At 37.0% G+C, this 27,260-nt stretch overlaps 1 protein-coding gene across 1 annotated transcript in view; it reads left to right on the forward strand.

Moving 5' to 3' along the window:
• RANBP9 (RAN binding protein 9) overlaps nucleotides 1-27,260 on the forward strand; it is a 71,472-nt gene that overhangs the window by 37,791 nt on the left and 6,421 nt on the right. Inside the window, exons 3-12 of the mRNA XM_080928446.1 lie at nucleotides 2,197-2,249; nucleotides 3,335-3,502; nucleotides 7,796-7,818; nucleotides 13,339-13,523; nucleotides 15,582-15,694; nucleotides 16,870-16,978; nucleotides 18,375-18,565; nucleotides 21,443-21,587; nucleotides 24,153-24,274; nucleotides 25,693-25,844. Coding sequence (XP_080784572.1) covers nucleotides 2,197-2,249; nucleotides 3,335-3,502; nucleotides 7,796-7,818; nucleotides 13,339-13,523; nucleotides 15,582-15,694; nucleotides 16,870-16,978; nucleotides 18,375-18,565; nucleotides 21,443-21,587; nucleotides 24,153-24,274; nucleotides 25,693-25,844 — 1,261 coding nt within the window. The remainder of the gene's footprint in view (nucleotides 1-2,196; nucleotides 2,250-3,334; nucleotides 3,503-7,795; nucleotides 7,819-13,338; nucleotides 13,524-15,581; nucleotides 15,695-16,869; nucleotides 16,979-18,374; nucleotides 18,566-21,442; nucleotides 21,588-24,152; nucleotides 24,275-25,692; nucleotides 25,845-27,260) is intronic.

A 27,260-nucleotide genomic window follows, 5' to 3' on the forward strand; every position in this document is an offset into this window, starting at 1 on the left:
CGTGATGGTTTTCTCAGCACTTATTTATATGAAGGTGACTGGGTTTCGTATGTTAATTTTGTATATTGCCACTTTTCAAAGTTTATCACTTTTATGAGATTTCCAGTGGAGTCTTTAGGGTCTCTTATGTAAAACCCTATCCTCTTTGAAAAAGGATAGATTGACTTCTTTGTTGTTTGTATCCATTTTGTTCAGTTTTTGTTTTACTGCTTTAGCTAAGACTTCCAGTACCATATTGAATAAGAGTGAGTTCAGTAGAGAACAGCCTTGTCTTGTTCCTGGTTTTAGTGGGAATGTTTTTGATTCTTCCTTATTTAGTGTAATGTTGACTATAAGTTTATCATACATAGTATTCATTATGTTGAGTTACAAGACTTACTTTCAAAGGCCTTTTCTGCATTTTGGAGGGATGCCTGTGATTTCTCTACTTGTCCATTTATATATTTGTAGTGTTTATAACCAACTATCCCTATGTCTCTGGAATTAAGCCAACTTGATCATGGTCAGTGTTCTCCTTGGTGTTTCTAAAACTTAGTTGGCAAATGTTTTGGTGACCCTCCTTTCCACTGTGCCATTTGTATCCTTGTTGTCCTAGTGTGAATAGATGCCATGATCAAGACAGCTCTTATAAAAGAAAGCATTTGTTTATAGTTTCAGAGCTTGGTCCATTATCAATATGGCAAGGAGTATGGTGTCACACATGGGGCTGGAGAGGTAGCTGAGAACTTTTTATTCTAATCTGCAAGCATGCAGGCAGAGGGAGACTGGGCCTAAGATAGACTTTTGACATTTCAAAATGTCAAATGCCCTCTCCCCAGTGACACACTTCCTCCAGCCGGGCCTTAAATCCAAATCCTTCTAATCCTTTCAAAGAGTTCTACTCCCCAGTGACTAAGTATTCAAATATGTGTACCTATAAGGCCATTCTTCTTGAAGACACAGAGACTCAACATAATAACATTGTATGATAAATCTATAGCCAACATTACACTAAATGGGGAAGACTCAATCAATCATATCCATCAGAAAGATTGGTCTATAGTTTTGTTTTTAAATGTTTTTATCTGGTACTGGTATCAGAATTAATACTAGCTTTATAAAAATAATTTGATGTTGTTCTGCCCCTTAGTTTGGTGAACATTGGTGTTTGCTTTTGAAATTCTTGTAGTATTCAGCAGTCAATCTATTTGGACTTGGATTTTGATTAATTGACAGATTAAAAAAACTAGAGATGTGTGACATTTATTTATAGGGGTGGTATATGATGCTCAGAGATTAGCTTGTAGGAGTTAGCTCTTTGTTCTCTCAGGGTTCCAGCACCTTCGTCTGTTGAGCCATCTCATTGGCCATGGGAGGTTTTTCTCCCAGTTGTTTCTGTCTCACTATTTCTCATAGATCTGCTTGAAGTATTTATCTCCTTTTGGTTTAGTTTTGGTAGGTCATACATATGTAGACATTATTTCTCTTAGATTTTTAATTTGGTGGACTGTATGATGATTTTAAGGTATATCTTTGTACTTTTTGAATTATGATAATATATATTAAAAAGGCTTCCTTTTCATCTAATTTTTAAAAATTGAGTCTTTTTTTTTCTCCTTTTGGTTAGTTTGATCAGGGTTTGTTCTTAATCTTTTCAAAGAACTAACTTGGTGTTGTTAATAATGTGTTGCTTTTATTTATTTCTGTTTCATTAATTTCTGCCTGATCTTGTTTCTTCCCATTGACTGATTATAGATTTTTTTTTTGTTCCTGTTTTCCAAAGCCCTAAAGTATATTGTAGATAATTTGAGATCTCTCAGATTTCTTCTTGGCATGTAGAATGTAGTATGGCATTCTGTGTGTATGGGGGGTCAGAGGACAGCTTGTGAAAGGCTATTCTCTCTTTCTACCACATGGATGCCAAGGACTGAACTCAGTTATTAGGCTTGGCTGTGAATGCCATCTCACCCACTGAACCAGCTCTCCAGACATTACTAATATTTTTAATGTATTTATGGTTGGTTACTATTATTTACTGAATCTAGGTCTTATTGCTGCTTAATAGTGTTCTTTGTTGCTATAGAATACATTATAATAACATTTCTGTGGCTATCATAGGAGCCTCAGTTTGGGCTTGGTTCTAGTTATGTTTTAGAGTGTTTAGTGATGTGTCCACATCTGACTGTAATAACCTGCATTTCCTTTGTTCTCCAACAGCTACATGGGAATTGGTCTTTCTGCTCAAGGTGTGAACATGAATAGACTACCAGGTACACTTGCAAGTGAATTATAGTATGGTTAGAGCCTGACATTTAGGACTGACATTTCTGCTTAAAAACTTTAAGTAATTGAAATAGTTGAAAGGTTTAAAACTTTGATCACTTATAGTATGAATTCTAAGTGGAAGTGAGCTAAATTTCATGTTCCTCTGTAGAATTTATATAACATAATACCTATGCTTTGTTTTTCTGTTAAGGTTCCATCGTTTTTTAACTTTAAATACTATATCAGCCATTTGAAATATTTTAATGTTACTGGTTCTGTTGCTACAAGTCATATTCCGACCTTTAACCCATGTTAATTGTGTGCCCTTGTGAGTGTAGGACAGATCACAGATGTGAGTTCAGGAGTGTGTGGATGCTGTGTGAGAACCAGTTATCAGAAGGAATTGATTCTGTTTCCTGATGTTAAAAATCAATAGTAGCAGAAAGTGTTTATTTAAAAAGCTAGCTGACCTATGCAGAACTCTACAGTGAGTGCACTGAGATGGGAACGTATCAAGCCAGTACTACTGCCATCTGAATCATCCTGTATAACTTGATGTCTTCTCATTGTGTGCTTTTGCTAAAAGTTATGAAGATTTAGGTGGGGTCTTAATTATAATAAATAAGAATATGTAGTTGAGCGTATAAAATGATTACAAATTATGACTTTTTTGTATGAATCACCTTGGGAAGTTTGTTTTGACTGAAAGTTATATTTTACATTAAAGCATGTCTGTGTTATTTATATTAAAGCAAATTTCTTTGCTATATTAGCTAAAGAAGTAATGCATGGAAAACATGCCTGGTCACGATTGCTGTGTTATGTTCATGTTTCTGGTAGAAATCCTTTCTTTTCAGTACTTGTTTTTATTGTTCTTGGTGTTGAGTTTATTTTCCTTAATGTTTCAAACAGCATCTTAATGCTGAAATCATCACTATATAGTTTAGTTGCTGAGAATGTAGATGGACATTTGGAGATTTTATCTGTACAGATCTGTTGTGCTGTTCTGGGTTATCCTACAATGTTAGTGATAAGTGACTGATGAGGAGCCTTGTTCATCATTGTAAATATACTGAACCTGTCTCTCCAGGTTGGGATAAACATTCATATGGTTACCATGGGGATGATGGACATTCATTTTGTTCTTCTGGAACTGGACAACCGTATGGACCAACTTTTACAACTGGTGATGTCATTGGCTGTTGTGTTAATCTTATCAACAATACCTGCTTTTACACGAAGAATGGACATAGTTTAGGTACTGAGATGTTGTTTTGAATACAAATAAGCCAAATATTGTGATTATTTTACTAAGCATGATGGTTTTGTTTTCATGTGATTCTGTTTAATAGATGTCTTTATTCTATCCATGTCCACATTAAGGAAGTGATAAATATTGATAAGACTAATTTATGATGTACAGAAATAGTGCTAGAAGTACACACGGTAAGAAGCCATTCATTCTAGTGATAGAAATGCTAAATTCGGCTTGGAAAAAAACATTAGTTATTTAGTTCTCTAGTACAGTTAAAAAAAACTCAGTTCTAAGAATAGTTGGGGAACAGTTAAAAGAAGTGGATAGCTCAGTACTTTAGTAAAAGAACAGGATGGACGTACTTAAAGCTTAGACCTAATTGTGTTGCTGAAGGATGTTGTCTGGGACAGGTTTGTGGAACAGGTTAGAATTAAGTAAATAACAGAAATAAAAAGACACCTGGGCTAAAATATGGTATGAAACGAAGAATCATGTTGTAAGAATTAAACATTAAGGCTCTAGCTGAATGTGCATTTGCCCATTAGTTAGCATTGTGTATAGTTATTGTAGTTTTCCCTTTAAAAATGTGTGTGTTTATTGTATTTATGTGTACACATGGGCATGTTTGTGTGAATGTATGCCATGTATGTGTGGGTGCTGGAGGAGGCCAGGAGCAGTGGGGATCTACTGAAGTTCCTGGTGATTTGAGTTGATGAGTGTGGGTGCTGAGAACTGAACTTGGGTCTTCTGGAAGAGCAGGAACAGTTCTTAACTGCTGAGCCATCTCTTTAACCCACTTTTCTTTTTAGATTGCAAGAAATAAAGAAGGTAGTAAGACTACTGCTTTTAAAAACCTCATTATTTTTACCCTTGGAAAAATTAAATGCTTATAGCAGATTATTTCTAATGGGCTCAAGTGGATAGAAGCAAAAAGTAAATAATCTTAGAGAGCAGAAACTTATTTACTTCTGAACAGCATTGTAAAAGTCAGGCTGCAAGTCATCTGCTTATCTATATAATGTAATACTTTAAATGGCAAGCTTTTGTGTTCCATTACCTAGAAGATTGTTTCATTTTACATTGCAGGTTTCTGTGGTGCCACAGCACAGCCCATGTGTAAAGTCTTTCTTTGCGTTCCTGTCCGGCTTAAGATTTTGCTTAGAGTTTTCTTTCTCCTCCTCTTCCTTTTCTTCTGCCTCCTCCTCCTTCTCATTTTGAAACTCTTCTCTTTTTATGTGACTTAAAAGTTGTTACAGGTCTGCAAAAAAGTTATTCTCTTCCATGTATCCCCATGCAGAATATATGCAAAGTAGTTAACTGATACTAGTCTTGTACTGGCTGCTTAAAATGTTTAAGATCTTAAACTTAAGGGAAGTCTGCTTTGGGTTTGACAGCTCAAAAATGCAAAACAAGACATTTTTAGAAAACCACAATTAGCCTTTTTAACACTAATTTTTTAAACTTTTCAGAGAAGAAATTTTATTTTGGGAGATGGGAAGATCACAGGTGATGTGATTTTTTCCTATTAGATTTTCACAAACATTTAAATCAAACCCTTTCATTGAATAAGAAAGCCATTTTAAAAGGTAAGATGCTTAAGAAAAGGGTACCTAATGAGGGAATTACGTTCTAATTTTCTGTAAATTTGAAATGTTTGATGGTGTTTATAAATTCATAAATATCGAGTGTATAGGTAATATAATAATGATTAGTCAGAGTCCTGAAGTCAGTCTTGACTGGGTTTGACTCAAGAGGTTTCTTTGCTATGTGACCTTAGGCAACTTTCTGAACATTTCTAAGTTTATAAACAGAGTGCTTGTAATAGCTACCACAATAAACTCATCAGAGAGAAGGAGGTGGAGCCTAAGCAGTCACAGATGCTAGACACCTCTGTCTGGGGCTTTAGGTTGGATCCAGGGCTGCAGAGGTGGGTGTCCTGGGTAACAAAAGTTATCCCCGTGAACAGTGATCCCTAAGAGTGGCCACTGAAGCTGCTGTGGAACACAGCCCACCCATTCATTGCCATCAGTTACAGGTTTTCTGTGGCCGTTTTCCTGGGGTGGTGACAGAGACACTATTTATTCCCTGAAAAGCAGAAAGTATCACCTAGTCGACCTTAGGAAAGGTCTTCATGCTCTAGTCTGGACTCTAGAATCTAGAAGATAAAATGTTACTTGACTCCTATTCCTTCCTTTTCCCAATAGTGTTTGTAGAGGGATATTTACATGTACTTACTATATAAAGAAAGATGGAGAGATTTTCATTTGGAAAAATAAAAGAGGTATATTGGAGTATAGAACTTAGGTAATAAGTGTTTTTAACTTTTTTTTAAAATCAGACATCATTTGTTACTGAAGAGAACATTTCAGAAAGCTTGGCATGTTAGGAACTTGAAAAGTAAAATTTACATAGTTCTATCAGCTTCCTTTCTAGGCATCTCTCTGTGGCCCTGAACTGTGTAAGTGTGCATGCTTACTTGCACATGGCCAAAAGTGCTGATCTTGCGCTAATCTGGAATTTTTATTAGGGTTCTTGATAAAGAGCAAAACCTTTTGTAATTACTGACAAAGAAGTTTTAGTAAAACAAGGTAAATTTAGAGACTTATAAGCACATATTTGAGAAAAATAATTAGGCTACATTAAAAATGTTTTAAGAATGATATAATTATGTTTTGTTAAGATGTCCTCTTATTTTTTGTATTAATTTTCTAATGACTTTGGAATATGTGTTTATATTTGGCTCCCATTCACTATGAATGAAACTAACTCTAGTGAGGATATTTTGTATGGAATGACAAAAACAGAGCATCCAGCTTAGCCTTCCTTTTCACAGATGCACACAGCTTACTGGTTGGTAAAAGTCATAAAAACAGCTTTACCAACCACAAAGCATTATTTTTACATTAAAAAATAAACCACAGGTTAAATATCTCTTATCTGAAATGCTTAGGACCAGAAACATAGAAGATTTAGGATTGTAGGATATTTACCTGTGGGGAGATACCACAGGATGGAACCCAAGTGTAAATGGGGAAAAAAAAATCACTCGAGTTTCATATGTGCCTGACACGCACAACCTAAAAGTAATCTTATGCACTGTTCAGTATGCCTGCATCTTAAACATGACCTATCCTGTGTGCTATAGTAGAACCTGACCCTAAGGGTACCATTAGTTTTAGAGTTTAAATTTTCGGCTCAGAATTGTTGGGCCTGTGTCTTTTTAACTTTCGTATTATAATAAATAGAGTCGGATAGCTTAGGTGAGATTGGTTTTCTCTTGGCACAAAATAGTACTAGATGTTCGTACACCTTAGATGCTTGTCAGAACAAGAAGGTGCTGGTGCTAGAGTTGTTTGGATGCTTCCACTGTGTGTACACAGGCAGTTTCTTTGGCCTTACTTGAGACGATACTTCTTATGCTGTAGACATACTTGCCTCGTTTGTTGTCTCCTTTTAGTTAAGAACGCCCGCATTCTTGTGCCATTCCTGGTGTTGCAGTTGTATTTGTCACATGGCTATGTTGAAATTCCTGGTGGGATATTCAGGAGCACTCTCCATTCTTTAGAAAATAATCATTTGATTTGTTGTGTTGTGTTGAGACAAGGTCTCGGCATGCAGCTTAGACTCGCCTCATAGAGCTCCTTGTAACTCAGTTTCCTGAGTGCTAGGATAACAGGCATGTATTACTATGTCCTGTCAAGAAACTGTTTTGTCTTGTTTTAGAAATGAGTACAATGTTTTCTTGTGTTCAGTTTTTCTTTTTAATAGAACATGTCTGTTTATTTTCCCTAAAGTAGTTTTTCATTTTTGATTTGGTTATTTTCATTTTATTTTTGATCTCTTGTACCACAAGCTCAGTTTGAATTTGCTGTGTTTCTAAGGATGACTTTGAACTGCTCATCTTGCGTCTGTCTTCTGAGTGCTGGGATTACAGGCCTACACTACAATGCTTAGTTCCCACCTAAAATTTTATAAATCTAGACCAGCATTAGTGCTGAGGTGAATAATACAGCTTTTTTATGAAGCTATCAAATCCAACAGCATTGTAGCCAATGTTTTCATATAGCTATGAAAGTTTATCTAAGATCGCTTTAAAACCCTGGAGTTAATGCCTGCACCTGAGCAATAAAGTGTGTGTATGACCAATAGGACTGATGATCTCTGTAGGACAACATTCACACAGATGACCTTTTCTTCTCTCCTGTTCTCCCCCATTGCTTTAGTTAGATATTCAGCTTTTTGTTAATCACCTGCCTTTGAAAACAACCACTAATACTTTTCTTTTTGTCTTTTTAGGTATTGCTTTCACTGATTTACCGGTAAGACATAATTTTTTGAAAGATTTTATTTATTTTTAACTAAAAGAAGTTCAAGAAACTAGAGCTAGACATGCAGAGCAGACTCATTGATTCTAAGTGCATGTGCTGGGGGCATTAAACAGAGGAACCTTCTCTAGTCCTCTAAAGCTTCATAAATAATGCTCCAGAATGCATTGCATCCTGCTGCATAGCATAAGTGACATTACCTAAAAAATACCCAGAAAGCTTTGCTTAGGGATTGGACCTGTGGCATCCCATCCCATACCATACACATTCCTTTACACTGAACTATGCCTCTAGCCACCAGATACACTTTTGTTACTATGTGTTCATTTAAAATGTGGTTCCTGGTTATGTTTGAGTTTTTCAGCTAGGGTTGTACATTTGTAACTGCATTCACCCAAGGTGTATTGGAGACCTGGCACCATCAGCTCCTGTGCTTTTCAGCCAGTTAGCAGCCAGTAAAGATCTCTGGAGTTGGGTTTTGAGATTAGTGTCTAAGGTAAGGAAATTTACAAAGTGAGCACATGAAATATTGTGCATTGTGGTATTTTGAAGTTTGTGTACTTTGGAGAAAAAGAGTTATAGAAGTTACCTGCTTTGCCCTAAGTATGACTTGAGCTGAGACTGACAGTGTGTGTAGGTCAGTGGGTATATAGGACAAAAGTATTTAAGGGAGGAGTAAAAGTGGTCAGGCAGTGTCCAAGACAGGATTTGGAGGCTAAAGAGATGGCTTCTCAATTAAGAACACATTGTGTTCTTCCAGAGAACCAGAGTTGAGTTCCCAGAGCCCACATCAGGCAGCTCATAACTGCTGTAACTCTAGCTGCAGGGGATCTGACATCCTTTTCTGGCCTCTATAGTCTTGTATTCCTATACATACACATAAATACAATTTTTTTTTAAAAAAAGGAAAGAGGACTTTAAGATGGTAGGCCTGAGGAACCTTTGAGGAAGTTGATGGTAGAGATGGGATTGCTTGGTGATAAGCAGAATGGTGCTCTTTGCTTACTGTAAGCTTTGTGTTTGAGGATCAGACCCCAGACCCTAGCTCATGTTTGGTAAAAGTTTAGAGTGATAAGCAAAGCTTATAGTGATAAGAGCTATACTGCAACACTCTCTTTTTTTTTTTTTTTAATCTTAAGGTGGGAGCTCTTCATGTTGCTCCATCTGCTTCTAAACTCCAGCCTGAGCAATTGTTCAGACATCTTTTTGCCATAACTTTCCTGGTGAACACCACAACAGGATTTGCTGGAACGTTTTAGGGGCAGGGTGAACAATTTAGTTGGGTATAGGAGTCAAATATGGTCACATACACAGTTGGGTTTGCAAACTGGAATTAAAGAGAATTATCTGCAGTAAAGTTGGGGCCATTGGCAGTTAAGTGCTCAGGTTTAAGTGCATGTGGACAACTGCAGGTGTGTGTTGACATAGAAAAGTCAACAGGTTTCTAGGACATGGTAAGTTAGGAGAAAATAAGGAACTATCAAAAAGAAATTGAGAAGTAATTAGTGGGGTAAGAAATACAATTACTACCTTGCTGAGAGCCATCTGAAGGTATAAATCCAGTTGCTAAGATAAAGATAAATGATAAAACATCACTGCCAAAGATGTTTTATGGAAAAACTTGTTTTGGCTTCTGGTTCCAAGGGGTAAGAATCTTAATCATGTCAGGGAAGCTTGGCAGCAGGCATGATGACAGGATCTGGCTGAAAGATCATATCCTCAACCACAAGCATGAAGCACAGAGAACTCTCAAAGCTTGTTCTCCAAACAACATCACCAACTGGGAACCAAGTGTTGAGAGGCCCAAGTCCATGGAGGCATTGCTCACTCCAGCAGAGACTGTTGACTTTGGAGAGCCTTGATTATTAGATGGGAGGTAGAGCCATGGGGAAATAACTGGTGATGAGAAGGAGGTGAATAGAAAACAATCATTTAGATTTAAAATTCACTTACATTTAGCACAATGTTGTTATGCTGCTAAATGATTATTAGAAAAAAGTGTTGATACACTGTAAGAAAAATTATTATAGTGACCATATTCTTCAATAAGCAAGTATGTACATGAAGCTTTTGAAGAGAACTTTGTAGTGGTGACAGGCAGGGTAACAAAGTATGCAGGTGTAAATTATTTTGTGTGGGAGAGTATGCATGTATGTACGCGCACTCTCTGTCCCCCCCTCTCCCAAGGCCAAAATAAGAAAACATTAGGAGTCTTCCCCTGTTACTCTCATTGAACCCGAAGCTTGCTATTTTCCAATGAGCTTCTGCAAATCCATCATCTCTGTCCCCATCACAGAGATTACATGTGCATATAACCATGCCCAGTGTTTACACGGGTTCTGGGGACTTGAATCCAGTTTCTCCTGCTTTCACAGCAAACTGTCTTACCTACTGAGCTTACCCAGCAGGTAAATTCTGCAGGTAAGATGATGGCATCTTTAACCATTGGGGATCTTTGAAACACTTGTAACTGTTACAGGGTTTTGTTGCTGGGCATTTTGCTTGTTGGTGCTCTGAGCAAGTTCAGCTGCATCTCTGGGTGGGCTATGATGTAGTAGTTCTCTTGGTTGGCCAGTGCAGTATTGATCATTCAGCAAAGGCATACTTGGTTTTAAGCAATGCATGGTTTTTGTCTGCTTGTAGTGGTTTTCTATCCTACTTTGGTGATGTGTGGTAGCCTCCCTACCCTCAAGTAGGGTGAAACAGTGGTAACTTTGTTGTCACTGGACAAGGTAAATATGGTGGGAGCTCTTGCAGGTTTCCTTTGATGGCCTGCATCTCTGGGGCTCTAAAGTCTTCTGGGACTTCTGCATGCTGCACTTCACTTTTCTACTGCAAGAAAAAAGGAAGCACCAGTCTTTCAGTTAAAAAGATTGCTTAGAAAATATATGTCTCTTATCTATGGCTTCTTTTGAGTTATGTGGAGCATTGGATCCTGGGGGAGTATATTTGCAAAAAACAACAACAACAAAAAAAAACTTAATTGTTCTTGATTGTATTGTACCATCCAATGGTCATAACATCTTCTCACAGTACTGACAACTTTACATCCTTTTGTTGTTTGTTTGAGACCCAGCTCAGCTGGAACCTATGATGGTCCTTTCCCAGCCGCCTGGGACCTTATATAGGGTCCTACTAAAGCTTATATTTTTAAGAAATACTTTTCCTTGTTTGAGAAATATCTTTAAAAAAAAACAATTCAGTTTGAAGTTGGGTACATATTTCTTTTGTTGTCACTAGTTGTTCTCCTTTAAGATTTATTTTTATTTTTATGTGTAGTCATGTTATACCTGCATGTATATCTGCGTAATACATGTATATTTGGTGCCAGCAGAGACTGTGAGGGCATAGGGTCCCTTGGAACTGGAGTTATAGACAGTTGTGAACTGCTGTGTGGATGCTGGGAACTAAACCCGGTCCTCTGCCAGCACTATGGTCCCTGTTCATTTGATGAAGCAATGCTACTTTCCAAGGCTACAGGCTGACTTGGAATCTAGTTGCCACAGATAAATTATTTGCTCTTGCTTTTTATTATTGCTGTTTAGAAGAAATATTTATAATAGAACAAAACTTATATTGTTAAATCTTCATTTGAATGTGTACATTAGTAGGACTAAGATGTTTAAGACCGGGCTTCTCTTTGTGTAGCCCTGACTGTCCTAGAATTGTTTCTGTAGAGCAGGCGGCCTGGAATTCAGAGATCTGTCTGCTAGGATTAAAGGTACTCGCCACCACTGCCTAGAGGGGTGATAACTTTTTTAAAAAGAAATTTCCTATCTATATTCTAAATGTATATAAATGCATGGTAAAACTTAAGCTTGTCGTTTTTGTCCTGAAATTACAGAATTGTCTTGCCCCCTTGTTGATATCTTTGGTGCCCTGTATTATTGTTTTAAAAATACCCAATGATTCTGTGATGGCTTTCAATGAAAAGTTTGTCATGGTAGAAGAATATATTTTTTTCTTTTTTTTCCTTTCCTTTTCTTCCTTTCTTCCTTCCTTTTTTTCTTTTTTTCTTTCTTTTTTTTTAAAAACACGATGCCATTAACAAGCTGTGTGCTTTTGGATTGCATCTCAGGTCTCAAGTTTTCTAACTGTTGAAATGAGAAAACTGTATTGAATGTCTGACCTGCTTTGGGCTTAAATTTTTTAATGTGCTAATTGTGCTGATTATGAAGAGTTAAAGTTAGACATGATGAGTCACACCTGTAATCTTAACACTTGGAGGCTGAATTCAAGGCCACCCTGAAACTTGTCATAATAAAGTATAAAATACATAACCATAATCTCCCCACCACAGTCAATCTTTGTCTTATCTTATAATCTAATAAAACTATTTTTTGACTGTTACTTTGTTTCTGATTTGTGTTGCTTGTTGAAGTTATTTTTAAATATACCCTTGGTCTGCTTACAAAATATCTTTTCTTTGTAGTGAAGATACTTGTGATAACTACAAATAAAAGCAAAGAAATGAGGCACAAATCTAAACACTAAAGTGGGGGACAGTTTGGAGTCCAGGGATAAAGATGGAAATTGCTCTAGTATTGGTAGCCTGTGTTCTGTGCATGCTTGTTGGTAGTAGAACAACCCTGGACAGGTTATTTAACTTCTGGTTCTCAGTTTGGGCATCTATGTAATGGCAGCAAGCACCTCACTGGTGATAAGTTGTGAAACTGGCATTTAGTGGACACTCGATACATGATCTCTTTAGATGCCACAGTCAATAACAGCAAAAAGAAGGAATCTGACATTTTGTCTGTATACTTGAATATATCTTCTTTTTACATTTGACAGGTTTTTTTTTTCCACTTTAGTATCTTAGGATATATTTGAATGCATTTCAGTTTGAATATTCATATTTATCTCTTCCTTTGAAGTTATACATTTGAGGTTTTAGTTTTGCATTAAAAATCCCCAAAGTGTGCTCGCTTTGGTAGCACATATACTAAAATTGGAACGACACACAGAAGATTAACAAGGCCCCTGTACAAGGATGGCCTGCAAATTCATGAAGCGTTCCATATTTTAGGAGAGAGCAGGGGCAGGGGGTCCTTATCACTCACTGTCTTTGTAAAGGCAGGCTTTACAAATTATTATAATGACTGCTAATGATTGTAGTACATTTTAAATGTACTAGCTATAATGTACATTTTTTAGATATATAGCTTATGTAAAGGCTGATAATTTTAAAGTTTTATAACTGTTATATTCTGAATAGCATGGGTTAGACTTACTGCATTAGAAACACAATGCCACATAGACTATATGCAGCAGAGTCCCAGAATCATCCATGTGGGTATCTTAGTTGTTTATACTTTCTTGATATTTAGAGTGAGGAAAACAACATTTTTTAATCCAACATAATGTTTTGTTTTAGCTGTCCTCCGCTCATATTTAGATTGAGATTTTAAAATACTCATTCTATAAATTTATGTTTCTATTCTTGCATTGCAAAGGTAATGAAGTCTTTAGTGTACAGTCAGTAGATATTTAAAGGAATATGTTGTCTTACAGCCAAATTTGTATCCTACTGTGGGGCTTCAGACACCAGGAGAAGTGGTTGATGCCAACTTTGGGCAACATCCTTTTGTGTTTGATATAGAAGACTACATGCGAGAATGGAGAACCAAAATACAGGCCCAGATAGACCGCTTTCCTATCGGGGATCGAGAAGGAGAATGGCAGACCATGATCCAAAAGTAAGAGCAAGGAATTTTGAATGTACAGTTTTAAACACTGAATGTTTATAGGCAGACTACTATTTTTGTATTTGAAGATCTACATCAGAAGTCTAGTTTAAATTCTAATTGTCTGTGTGTTCTAGTGATTATATTATAATCCTAAGAAGTAATCAACTAATTGGAGTAAAATAGTGTTGACGGAGGTAGTAAAGTGATACTTGATCATTAAAGTACCTTAATTCATTTTTACCCTTAGTAATAAACTTCTAAAAATGTTGACAAAAAAAGAGATAAGTTTAGAGGGGTGAACTAGATTGTATGTTTAGGAACATGACTTTGAACATCTTTGTCAGCAGTAGTTCAGATACTCATGGAGGAAAGGAAGGGTTATTTGATGCTTACACTCGGTGTGGGGAAGTAGGAGAGCACAGACAGAATGGGGCACAGCATATTCCAGGGCTCTCTGAAAGAATGTTAACAAGGTGACTCTAATGATTGGAGTGAACCCCTTCTTTGTATCAGCATTTTAGTTCAGGGAGACTATAATTGTTCCTATCTAGGAATCTACCCAAAGACTTTAGAAATTAAATTAAAAATTAAAAAGTTGGGCAGGAATGATAGTGCCACCAAGATGGTAGAAAGATGGCTTGCTGCCAAGCTTTTCCACTCAAGTTCTATTCCCGGGACCCACATACTAGAAGGAGAGAACAAGCCCCTACAAAGTTGTCCTCTGACCTCCACATGTGTGCATTGTATGTGTATGCATACTCACAATAAACAAGTAAATGTAATTTTAGAAATAAAAAAGCCTGAGTAACTATTTTTAATGCTATTGCTTATATAAGTTACCATTAGACAGTTAGGATAAGATAAAGGGAATGAAGACTAAGGAGCAATGACTGTGGAGTTAGCCCAAGTGCAGCATAAGTACTTCGAATTCATTAATAATAATGGAGGATGGCCAGCAGCAGAGAAGAAAGTAAGTGTTAAAAATCAGTTATGAGGAAGAGCATTGTACTGGCTTTATATGTTTCTTTTATTTCATAGAATTTCATAAGGAGGAGCAGGAAAATTGAATAACTGTGACAGTCAACTTTTTTAGACTATACATTTGTCAGAAGTCTAGACAGTGCCTGGATATAACTAGCTTAAGTGACAGTTGTTAAAGATTGATGTAGATTGCATATGTACAAAAGTTAAAGACCATTAAATTAAACCATTCTGATTATATCATCTAGGCCAGTAAAATAGCCAACATCTTCAAATACACCATCAGTGTGCTGTGGTTGTGAAAGTCTATGTATAATTGCTTTAAAGGTTCTTCGATATAAATTAAAAAAAAAACCTTTTTGTGTATTGTTTAGGGAAGATAGTAGTTGGAGGTAACAGGTTTTTTTATTAATATTGTTGGATTACCAGTTTGCTAACTGTACTTTAACCAGTTAGTGGCTTTTAAAAGTAAGCTTGTTGTCTTAGAAATGTCACTGTCTTTAAGTCTCACACAATCAATTTTCTGTCCAAAACCAAATGGGTGCAAGACTGAGTGATTCCACAATGGTTAGTTGTTCCCTTATGTTTTCTGTTCTGGGCAGTTCTTTCTCTGGGCTAACATCAGTGTTTCTCCTCACACCTGGGACATCTCATCTTATGTTACAGATGAGCACAGAAGTAGTTGGAACTGCAGAACACCAAAATATTAATCAGTTATTTCAAAATGTGAGATTTACACCGAACTAATGTTGTTGGGATATCTATAATTAAGGTGAGATAGAAATTTTGGTTAGTAGGATTGAATAATAGGAACATGGATAAAGAACAGGGGTAATAGGGATCCAAGAATTAAATTTTAAAAAGACGATTTTAATGCCTTTTGTCTTATTTTAAATTGTCTTTTGGACTATGCATAACTAGAGAAAAATGTTACTTTCAACGTATTTTAAAATTGAAGATTGAAGAGCCTGGCTTCAAGGAAATAGTTTGATTCTGTGATATTAAGTTGTGCTTTGTCAACAAAAATTGTACTCTGAAGCATGTGTTCTCCTGACTAAAAGATGTGTTTCTTCTTTTTGTTTTAAGAATGGTTTCATCTTATTTAGTCCACCATGGGTACTGTGCCACAGCAGAGGCCTTTGCCAGATCTACAGACCAGACTGTTCTAGAAGAATTAGCTTCCATTAAGAATAGACAAAGTAAGAACACTGTGTTACATGGCAAATACTTGTTTTTAATAAGTTTGGTTGCTTTAACTTTAGAAAACTTACCTTTTTTATTAAAAATGTCCTCAATATATTGTTTTAGAGTGGATGCCTTCAAATTTAATTTGCATTGACTTTTTGAGTTGTTGGTTTTTGTGGGTGTCTTTGTGGTAGGGTGGAAGCTCTTGTGTTTGAGACAGGGTCTCGTGTAGCCCAGGCTTGACCTTGAGCTTCTCATCCTCAAGTAACACTCATGACCGTTTTGAAATTTTGTTTAAAAATTTCACACTAGAGTTTTTAATATAGAAATACATCTTAGAACTTTAAAAGAAATGCTCTTACTGTGTTTCCATTAAAAAAAAAAAAAAGATCTTCTTTCCTGTGGATTGGGATTTAGGTTGTTGATGAGCCTGATGTCTGGTTTGGTGGAGGATGGGGCAGGAGAGCCTTCTTAAGCTTTAAGAGATACAAAGTACCTGATACAAAGAAAGTTTCTTTTTGTTGTTTTGGTATCAGTCTTAATGAGGCAGAAGAGATAGTATATGAAATAAGTTTTTCTTCTAAAGAAGCTTAAATATCTTCTAATTTGCTGCCTAAATATATGGTGGTGTTGGTCATTATGGTACTGCTTAGGGCCTTTTGGCTGGTACTGTGTTCATCAGGACAAGGCACCCTGACAGTGGAGTAAGTTAGACATTTTAAAGTCAGTGCTCCCGGCCCATGAGTGTAGTAGATCCAACCTGCTGGGCAGGGTGGAAAGATGGAACAGCGAACAGGCAGCAGTGTGCTGGTGAGCCAGTCCTCTCCTAGGTGAGATGGCTAGAGTAAGGCCAGGTGCGGCGTGCTGTAGCACATGGTGTGCTGCCAAAGGATAGTCTTCTAAATCCTACTGCTTGAAAATATAATGCTGTTCAATGGATGTTCCCTATAATATTTACATATTTATTCATGATGTTTTAAAGTAGTCTCTGAAGTAACCTGTATTTTCTAGGATTTCCTAATCTAAACTTAAAGCTTTTAGAAAAGGAGAGCTTAACAATAATTATTTTATTATTATAGGTTATTAGAGGTTTTCACTGTTACTTATTTTCTGGAGTAATTTAAGATTGTCTCTGCTTTTGTAGAGGTTAATTTTTCTTTTTCTTTTTCTTTTTTTTTTTTCTGAATAGGAATTCAGAAGTTGGTGTTAGCGGGACGAATGGGAGAAGCCATTGAAACAACACAACAGTTATACCCAAGTTTACTTGAAAGAAATCCCAATCTCCTTTTCACATTAAAGTAAGTTTTAGTAAATGTTATTTTGTGTTATACATCTTAAGTAATTAAAATTATCTGCATAGTCTGTAGCATTGATTTTTTTTTTTTTTTTTTTTTTTTTTTTTTTTTTTTTTTTGCTCTGCCTTGCTTCAGATATAATTATTATTCAGCACATGTAAACGGTGTTTTTAAGAACATGTGGAACTAAGGGTGTGGACCACAGTAGCGGAGCAGATGCTTAGCGAGTGTGAATAGACAGAAGGTGCTTTGTGTGGGGTCTCTATGCACATGATACTTGTGTTTGCGTTCATCATTCCATCTTTCTTAAAATGTCAGTGTCTTACTTAGAAAGCAGTAATCCCAATTTTCTCTTGAAAGATGATTTAAGTAACTTCTGAATATATTGAAAAGTTATAGTAAAATATAAATACAATTTTTTTCTTTTACGCATTCTTTCACATTTAGATATACTTGCATTCTTTGTGCATCACTGGGGCTTTTCTCTCTTAGACTGCCCATTAAACACTAGCTTCTCCCTTATTCACTTGCCCAGAGCCCTCAATATCCTGTTGATTTCTGTGACTGACTTAGTCACATAGCATACTGTCTTTAAGTTTCATCTGTACTGTAGCAAATGTCAGAATTTTTCTGAATTTTAAAGACTGAAGGTCATCCCGTCCTATGTAAGCAGTACATATTGCCTTCCATCTGTTGATGGAGTTAACATCTGTCTGTCTCTGCTATTGTGAATAATTCTGCTATGAACAAAGGTTTCAGCATCTGCTTAAGTCCTGGCATTGAATTCTATGATTATTTACCTAAAAGTAGAATTGCTGGCTCATTGCTGTGCTCAACAATTTGAGGACCCCATGTACTATTTTTGCTGTGTCCTCCGATTTACGTCCTGTATGGTAGGTTTCCCATGTTTCCACATCATCATCAACACTTATTTTCTGCATTTTAAATTTCTAGACATCCTAATTTGACATTAAAAAAAATTTCATTGTTTAAAAAATGCCTTTAATCAATTCACTGTTCATAAGGTAGAGGCAGGTGGATCTCTGTGATTTCAAGAAGGCCAGCCAGGGCTGCAAAGTGAGACCTTTTATTAAAAACCAAAAAGGAAGTTGGGATGCTACCAAGCTTAGGATTTCAATCTTCTAGGCACTACAACGTCAACTAAGTTCCATTTTGACTGAGAGCTTGGTACGCAGCCTGGGTTGGGTAAGGAAGGACTGGGAGAAGGCTGGGCAGGTACAAGGGAACCAGATCTTGCTTGCTTACTCACTTGATATGATACCAAGTAAAACACTGACTGCAAGGTTTCCAATGAGCCCTATTTTAATACAGCTGTAATGTACATACAATCATACAGACGTAATGAGTATGCCTAAGTCAATTTTCTCTTTTCTTTCAGAGTACGTCAGTTTATAGAAATGGTGAATGGTACAGATAGTGAAGTGCGGTGTTTGGGAGGCCGAAGTCCAAAATCTCAAGACAGTTATCCCGTCAGTCCTCGGCCCTTTAGTAGTCCAAGCATGAGTCCCAGTCACGGAATGAGCGTCCACAGCTTAGCGCCAGGCAAAAGCAGTACTGCATATTTCTCTGGTGAGCTGACGTCTTTTAGATTTTTACTCTTCTTTTTATCCAATTTTGAGTTAAATTTTTTAATCTAAACATTTTTGTACCTTTCCCTAGTTGTATGTGTACAGTGTCCTGTTTCACCTGAGAGAACATGGACAGGACAGTAATGCCAAGAAGTCTCATGGGAAACTTAGACTGTTAGTAGATCTCCACAAATACATGTCATTGTTCAAAATAAGTTGTCACTAAAACCGACTTAATAAAGTGTGGATTTAAGTGTGATCTGGCTGTGCCGTCCCACCAGTTACCAAGCCTGGCTGGGCTTCCTGTCTCTTGACTAATTTCTAACCTTTTTAAAAACCAAGCTCATTTCCTTCCCTATCCCCTTTCTAGCTTGTGTACTACTCACCCTGGCTCTTGGTGTTCTCTTAATTAAAAAATTTTTGTTGGCTTTTTTGCTGTCACTTCTACAGATCTTTCTCTAATCCTCATTCTACTCTTTCTGCATCTCTAAGTTTTTTCCAACACGAACTCTTAGTTCTATGTATTTAACTTTATTTTTGTTGCTTGGTTTTTTTTAATTCTTTATTCTTGAAATAGTGGATTAAACAGTAGTATTTCCCCAGGTTCTGATTTAGAGATGTTTAGAAGTACCACCAAGTTTTACAAAGTTTGACCTTTTTAAGTGCAGTTCTAATCCTTACTTATTATAAGCTGTGGATAATATTCATTTAATGTAGGAAGCTAAATAGACACCCAGTCTGTATATACTGAACTGCATGAATGGTTTGAATAGCCACACATGGTTTTGTTTAGGTGTACATTTTCACAACGAAAGTACTTACAGTTGTGTCAGTAAAACACTACCCAAATACTTGTCCTGTTCTTGCTATTGGAAGCATTTTCTTTCAGAAGCTTTAATTTCATCAAGAAAACTAAAACTTGACAAATACGCTTTAAGTGCAAGAAAGTCTAAAATCAAAAGGCTCCTCAAACACTGAGGTCCTAACTTTTAGTACCTTTACAAAAAAGACAGAAAGGTGCACTTTTGAAAAAAATATTAAAGTGAAGGATCTATTAAGAGAAATAAGCATTCTTATTAAATTTGGTTTCTTAAGAAAAGAAATTAGTCACTCTTTAATAACTTATCAGGCCAATGTTATCCAAAACCTTCAGATGGGGTACAAATCTCAACTTCCGTAGTCTAAGGGACATTTAGACTTCACACATTCCGCACCTACAGTAGCTTGCAACGCACAAATCTGCCTAAAGCATAGGCCCTGCCTACCTTTTACCTGAAACTGCATGTTTTGCAGCACTTGATCTTCTAGGAACTCCAGGAACAATTCACAGATGGCCAGATAAGGCAGGGTGTTAACAGCTTGGGTTTGGAATACAGACTGAAGACCACTGAAAGGGTTCACTGTGTCCCTATCAGAACTACTACTGTAAAAACGTTATCATTTATGACTTTCACAGAAAATATCATAATTTCAGAAATTATTAATGGTGTCAGGATCTTGGCCAAAAGCTTTTCTAGCCTTTTTGAATTCTTTATCCATTTAAGCTCTAGTATCTCATCTGTAGCTCTAGTAAACATCCTTGGGTCCTGATAGGTCGAGAAGACAGACAATTTGGACTTGGCTTTGTCCTCCAGTTGACATCGTCTTGTGGGTGGTTCTCAGTGATGAACAACAAGCTTGTCAGTGATATCCACTGAGTCAGTGTAAGGACTCTGCTCATCCCCAAACATGCAGACACTGTAATTGTTTGGAAAAAGAAATCTTTCTTTTGTTTACTTCCTGCTTCTCCACCTTCCTTCTTTTCCTATTCATCTGCCATCCTCCCAGCTCCCGAGCCTGCCAAACCTGTACTAACTGTTAATGAGATCAGGTGGCTTACTCCCCACCAGTACCCCTCTGCGCTTTCCTACAGTCAGGCTGCACTGCTTTACTGCAGGCGTTTTGAGTCCTGGTCCCTCTTGTATGACGAGGGCAGGACTTGCACATCTGTATCCTCAGTCAGAGGATGACATCACCTTTGAATATTGTACAGTTGGTATATTCATAGATAAAGGTGATGATTATAACATGCCACATAATGACATTTCTGTAAGTGACAGACTATATACAGTGGCCTCATGCATCTTGATGGAGCAGAAGAACATCACAAAATCACATGGTATTTTTTATTGTAATCTTTTCTCTGTCAAAGTGTATATATATATATATATATATATATATATATATATATATACACCACTGTATTCTGATTTTTTTATTTAGAGAAAATATTTCATTTTAATGTATGGGTATTTTGCCTGCATGTATGTATGCTTATTGTACAACATGTGTACGTTGCCAGGAGAGGCCGGAGAGGGTGTTGTGGATCCCCTGGAACTGAAGTTAACAGATGGGCGAGAGGCACCGTATGTAGTAGAAATTGAGCCCAAGCCTTCTGCAAAAGCAACTAGAGCTCTTAACTGCTGAGCTATCTCTCCATTCCCATATTATGATTCCTTATAGCATGTAACATGCTGTCCAGGTTTATAGCCTAGGAGGCTTAGGTCATCCCACATTGCCTAGATAAGCTAGACCACCTAGGCATTTGTAAGAGTATTTGACGATGTTAGCACTACAGTAAAATCATTAACCCATAATCTGGCCTAGTTAATAAACACTGTAGTAATTGTGCTGATTAAGTGAGATCTGTAATTAAACTCAGAGGAAGTAATATTTCACAATTGAAGTCTTAATACATTATCAAACTTTAAAAAAAATCCTATTTAAATACCCCATTGACTTTCCTATATTCTAAAATTGTTAAATATAAAAGTATTTACAGCCTAATCAAATTGCCATGTGTTTCTATGTTGTACCTTTTCTTCTGTTTTCTTCTCAGGTTTTGAAAGTTGTAGCAATGGCGTAATATCAAATAAAGCACATCAATCATATTGCCATAGTAAACACCAGTTATCCAGTTTGAATGTACCGGAACTAAACAGTATCAATGTATCAAGGTCCCAACAAGTAAACAACTTTACCAGGTAATAAAGCGATTTCCCTAACTTCTGTATTACTAGGAATGGCCAGGGCATTGATGCCATCTTTACTGATAATGTCTGAAATACTTTATCAGTGTAGTCCACACTGAGGTCTGTAGCTTGGGCTCCCAGAAAGTAAAAGGGCAGGGACTCTGTTTCCTACCTCGTGTGTGGAGCTCTGTACAGAATAAGTTCTAGGAGAGCCAGGGCTATGTAGATAGACTCTGTCTCAAAAAACAAACAAATAGAAGATATATTTTAAGGAACATACTATGTGCCTTTACACACTCAGATTTAACGTTAATAGATTCTTAAAACCCATGCAGTGTAATCACTTAAATACAAGCACTTAAGAGCAAATTTATAAGCATTCAGCCTGCCTAGTGATGTAACATTTCCTGTAACTAGAACCAGAAACACTGCATTTTCAAGTAGTGTTCTGAATTACTTATTGAAGGAGAGCCAACTGTTAGCATAGAATCTCATAGCAAATGATAACTTAAATAGCAGGTATAATTTTTAAAATTATATTTGAAAATTTGGAAAGAGATTGAAGTTCTTAGTTATCTATTACATATGACAAAAACTTGAAAGGGTAAAAGGTACAGGATCTTGGGGCAGGACACAAAAGGCTGAGAACAGAAGGAGAAAGAGCTGCTCTAGAGGATGGGGCACCCCTTCACAGTCAAGTTGGCCTCTTAGAATAAAAATATAACAAATTCTGAATGGGAAACCCAAATGTTAGTTAGAACTTTATAGTTGGTATTTTGACTGTTCCATGGTAAGTTTTCTGTTGGTCTGTGACATTTTCTCGTAGACGCTGCCCTGTTGACAGGAAGTTGCTCAGTAAACCAATTATTGCCTATGTTCTTGCTTAGCCACAGGGTCAATGATACAAGGTCCTAACCTCCTTTGCAGTAAAGGAGGAAAGACAGTAAACTTAGCAACTACTTTTAAAACTGCTAACGAGAAGTACTTGTACTTGGGTAAATATCTTTTCTGCACCAGTACTGTGAAGTTGATAAAGGTGGCACTAACACTTTAAACCATTTTACAGATGTATAGCTGAATATCGGAAAGCAAATGCTGTTACTTAAGGTCACTAATTAGGTAGTAAGTTGCAGAGCTGAAAGTTCTCACCAGGATTTCTGACTTAGGCACTTGTGCTTCTCTTCCATTGTCTGAAGTGCTCTACCCTCTCACTCCTGTTCTGCCCTTAAGACCCAGGTCCTCTTGTAGATGTCAGTCACCTAGTTGTTCCCTCATTCTCCTGGCTTTGTGCCTTCACACTACATGTTGTTCCACTCCTTTTGATTAACATTTTTCACAGCACTGATGGATGGACACCACTGGATACACAAACTAGCTAAGCACAGGCCATTTACTCTTGGAGAGCTGTACAATGTCTGTAGAGTTCAACAAGGCTCTTGTAAATAAATGCCTGAGTGGATGCCTCTCATATACTAAGTCAGGTTGTCCAAAATGTTTAAAAGTTTTCATTACTGTAAACTTATGACAGTAATGACTTTAAAGTTTAAAATTTGTTTTCCTATTTGAGATTTTTCTAATAAATAGACTTTTTCTTATTGAATCAGTCTGTTCTGTAGTTCTGAGTCCTTTGCTTAATCCTGCTTGGTCTTTCTTTACCTTATAGAGTTGTTGCACAGAAAAGTGGGGGAGGTGTGGGGAGGTGTTAGGTGTTATATGTTTGCATGTACAGCTCTATTCAGCTGTCATGGAGCGGGTTATCTGTACTAGGATTTGGCTTTTGTTTTGATACAGTGCAGGATGAGCAAACATGGGACCTGTTCAAAAAACATTTGGCTACTGTTTAAAAATAAAAGTTGTTGAGCTGGGAATGGTGGTACATACCTGTCATTTCAACTATTTAGAAGGTAGAGACAGGGGGATTGTAAGTTCAAGGCATGGGCAACATAGATCATGTAAAAATAAAACTGACAGTGAAGATGTAATAATAGTCCTTTAGAGTCACTAGGCAACAGGACAGCCTGAACAGCTGCAGTGCTATCTAGACCTAAGAAGCCAGAGACTTAGTTACTTTGAAACAGCACAGTCTTAAATATAAGCACAGACAGGTAATAGAAGCAAAGTTTCAGTAATGTAGATATGGAAAGGTCTAGAAAATACCAAATATTGAGGACAAGGAAGAACTGGGTTCTTTGAGTCAGAGGTCTCTCCATTAAGTGCAGGAAATGATTCTTGCATGCAGTGGAAAGGGTTGTCTCAGAAAAACTCAGGCTCAACAAAAAAGTATAGATCTGAGTTTGAAAAATAAGTATCATGCCAAAGCATGGCTTTTTCATACTAATGTAAATCACAAGAATCACCACTTTTGCATGTGCCTCTGCTCCTTTATCTCTAGGGGTGCAGATTTGTTAAAAGATCAGTCATGTGTGTAGTTTGATATATGTGAGATTTAACCTCATTTATCTCGTTTGCAGATTGCTACTGTATTATGAAAATTAGTTTCTTATAGGCTACAAAGTTGTGTAGTAGTAACTTTCTTAAACTATTTTCTAAAATTAGGTTTGTTTTTTTCATTTTCAGTAATGATGTAGACATGGAAACAGATCACTACTCCAATGGAGTTGGAGAAACTTCATCCAATGGTTTCCTAAATGGTAGCTCTAAACATGACCACGAAATGGAAGATTGTGACACCGAAATGGGTCTGCAGTGATATTTTTTACATTTTAAATAAAAAATGGTGGCTACAAGGTTATGTTTTTACTTGGACTGATTCACAGCTAAGCATAAGCCAGACTTCAAGATGAAACATTTCATATAACACTTGTGAGCAGGCACCTTTGGGCTCCTGAGAGAGGAGCCAATGTTTCTGACTGAGCCATCCTTTGTGCTCGCACTGCCTCAGGGGTGAAGGTTGGAGATAGAAAACATTTTTACACTGATAGCAGTGAGTCCAAGTGGGTAGAAATTGTGTTGTAACTTTCAGTACACTGATGTCTTAAAGTCACTAAATACAAGTGTACGGCATATCTAGTGCTATCTGTAGGCGTGAATGATGTGTTAGAGTGCTTCACTTTTCTTATCGAGCGATGAAAATGATTGAATCTTATACATTAGGTGTTAGAATTTTCTCTGCAGTGCTAGATTTCTTTGTATTTTGAGACTGAAAGGTAATCACTGAAGTTGTTTAAGGGACAATTTGATCTTCCACACTGATGGAAGACCCTCTGTATCTAGAGACACTTATGCACGTTAGGTAAGGGGCAAGAGTGAGTTCTAGAGCCAGATTTCCTGGATTTGAAAGCTGCAACTGCCACTTACTAGCTGTTTGACCTTGAACAGAGCCCAAGTCACTGCTCTGTGCCTCAGTTTTTTCATCTGTAAAATGGGTAAAATAGATCTCAGTCACTGTGAAGAGCAGATGAATTCATCTCTAAAAAAACTAATTGTATCCAGTACTTGTTAATGTTAGCCATTTTTTTCATCATCATATCAGTGTTGTTACTAATAGTGATTTTTTTTATAAGTACAATGTGTCAGTTACTAAGTATTTGTCAACATATATAATATAAAATACTTGTAACATTTCCCTTAATAATGTAATTGGTCTTTTTTCATTAGTAAGGTAAAATACCATCTTTGTTTCTATTTGGGGTTTTAATTTCCAAGAACATTTTATTCTATTTCTGTTGCTGTCTGTTAAAGCCCAAGAGGAAATTACTGTTTCAGATCCCTACCCCCCCCACCCCCATCTTGTTTCATACAGTGTAGAGAGTTACACCTAACTTTCCATGCAGACACTGAAAGATTCTTGTTTCATGGCTGCACACTGAACATTGGATTCCAGATTCTTGAGACACATAAAATACAGCTTTGAGCTACAATGTTCTGCGTAAAAATTTTTGAATTTTTGTGTTTAGCAGCCAGGCATGGTGGTACAAACCTGTAACCAGCAGCCCTCGGGAAGTCAATGCCTGGCAAGACTTGTCTTCAGGATATTCATATATAAGAAGTAGTTACTAAAGAATATACAATGTTAGGTTAAAAATAGAACTTGTATTCTCACTTGTTTTTATTTTCTGTTCAGTAAGTAGTGAACTAGCTCTTGTTTTGCTTACAGAAGTTGACTGCAGTCAGTTAAGACGGCAGCTGTGTGGAGGAAGTCAGGCTGCCGTAGAAAGAATGATTCACTTTGGCCGAGAGCTACAAGCCATGAGTGAGCAGCTGAGGAGGGAATGTGGCAAGAACACAGCAAACAAGAAGATGCTGAAGGTAAGTGTGCCTCTTGCTCTCTGCGGTAAATCCCTGGGGGCTAAGAGGCTCACTGTAGAGGTTTCCCTCTGTTCCCACTTGCCATCGTTGTTCTTGGGTCTGTGTACCCTCTGCAGGCAAGTGTCCAGTGACCTTCCACTCACTTCAGTTCTGCACGGTGACCTAGTCTTACACACATGAGCTTTTGAGAGAATATTTTATATTCAAACCAGATCATGTGTTTTCCCTTGAGACTTATAAATATGTCAGAGGTACCAGATGTAGTTTTGTTTAAACATTGAGCAAAATGGTTGATATTCTGGGGAATTTGTACTTGGGATTTCCCCTGAGAACTGTGCCCATTTGTGAGTCAGAACTCTGGTGGCATTAGGCAGCTCTGATCTAAAACATTGGGTTTCACACACAGTCTTAAGTGCCAGCTGGGCTGCACAGCAGCACCATGTCCCCTGTGACCTACTGTGCCATTGAGTGTGCTGCTGAAACCATAAGCTTTTGATGAGGTCTTTAGTAAACACTGTTTTAGGGTTGCAGCAAATTAAATTGGTTTTATGGGGATCAGTGAAGGATTAGATCCATCTTTCATGTCTAGAATGGTTAAAATACATTTTGAAGTCTCTTCTGGATATGTCCATGGTAGATGATAAGGATAAAATTTCAATAAAAAGTTAACCACGGCTTTGTGTATTAGTTGAAAATGAAGTGCTTTATTACACTAGATACCTTAATTTTTTTGAGTCTTTAAAAGTTGAATTGTTACAGATAAAACACCACACACCAAAATTACCCAGACTCATAGACTATAGTATATCTCAGTGAACAATGGTATGGTTAGAACAGCCGTTCTGATACTCTGGGGCTTCAAATTATATTTTTACAATTTCACTATCAAATATATTTTATGTATCCATCTACAATCATAAAAAAGTCTATGAGAGAAGTAGAACTAAAAAAAATAGCCTTTCATAACTCCTGTGCATTACCTACATTCATCCCCAAATTCTATTGATTCTGGCCCCGGATAGGGCAGAATACTGTAAGCAGGAGCACATGGAGGAAAAGGGTTTCATGGCTGAGAAAAGCAAAGAGAAAAGAAGAAACTGGGATCATCTATATCCTTCGAAGACAAGATCCCAGGGACCTACTTCTGTAGCTAGCTAGGTCCTGTCTGCTGAGATAGCCTATGACAAACATTTCCATCCCAACACAGCACAGCCTAGAAAGCAAAAGGCCCAGTTAATGGCCCTTGTGACCAATGATTAGACATTGAAAGGGCAGAAGTCTGCTGTATTTGTTCAGAACCTGAACTGAGAATTTAGTGATAGTAACTTGTAATAGTACCCAATACCTTATCCTTGGCATAAAGCCAGCACTAGTAAACATTTCCTTGCACACTAGCCTCAGTTAAAGTCATGTTTT

This window comes from Micromys minutus (assembly GCF_963924665.1).
Source record: "Micromys minutus genome assembly, chromosome: 1".
Lineage (NCBI taxonomy): Eukaryota > Metazoa > Chordata > Mammalia > Rodentia > Muridae > Micromys > Micromys minutus.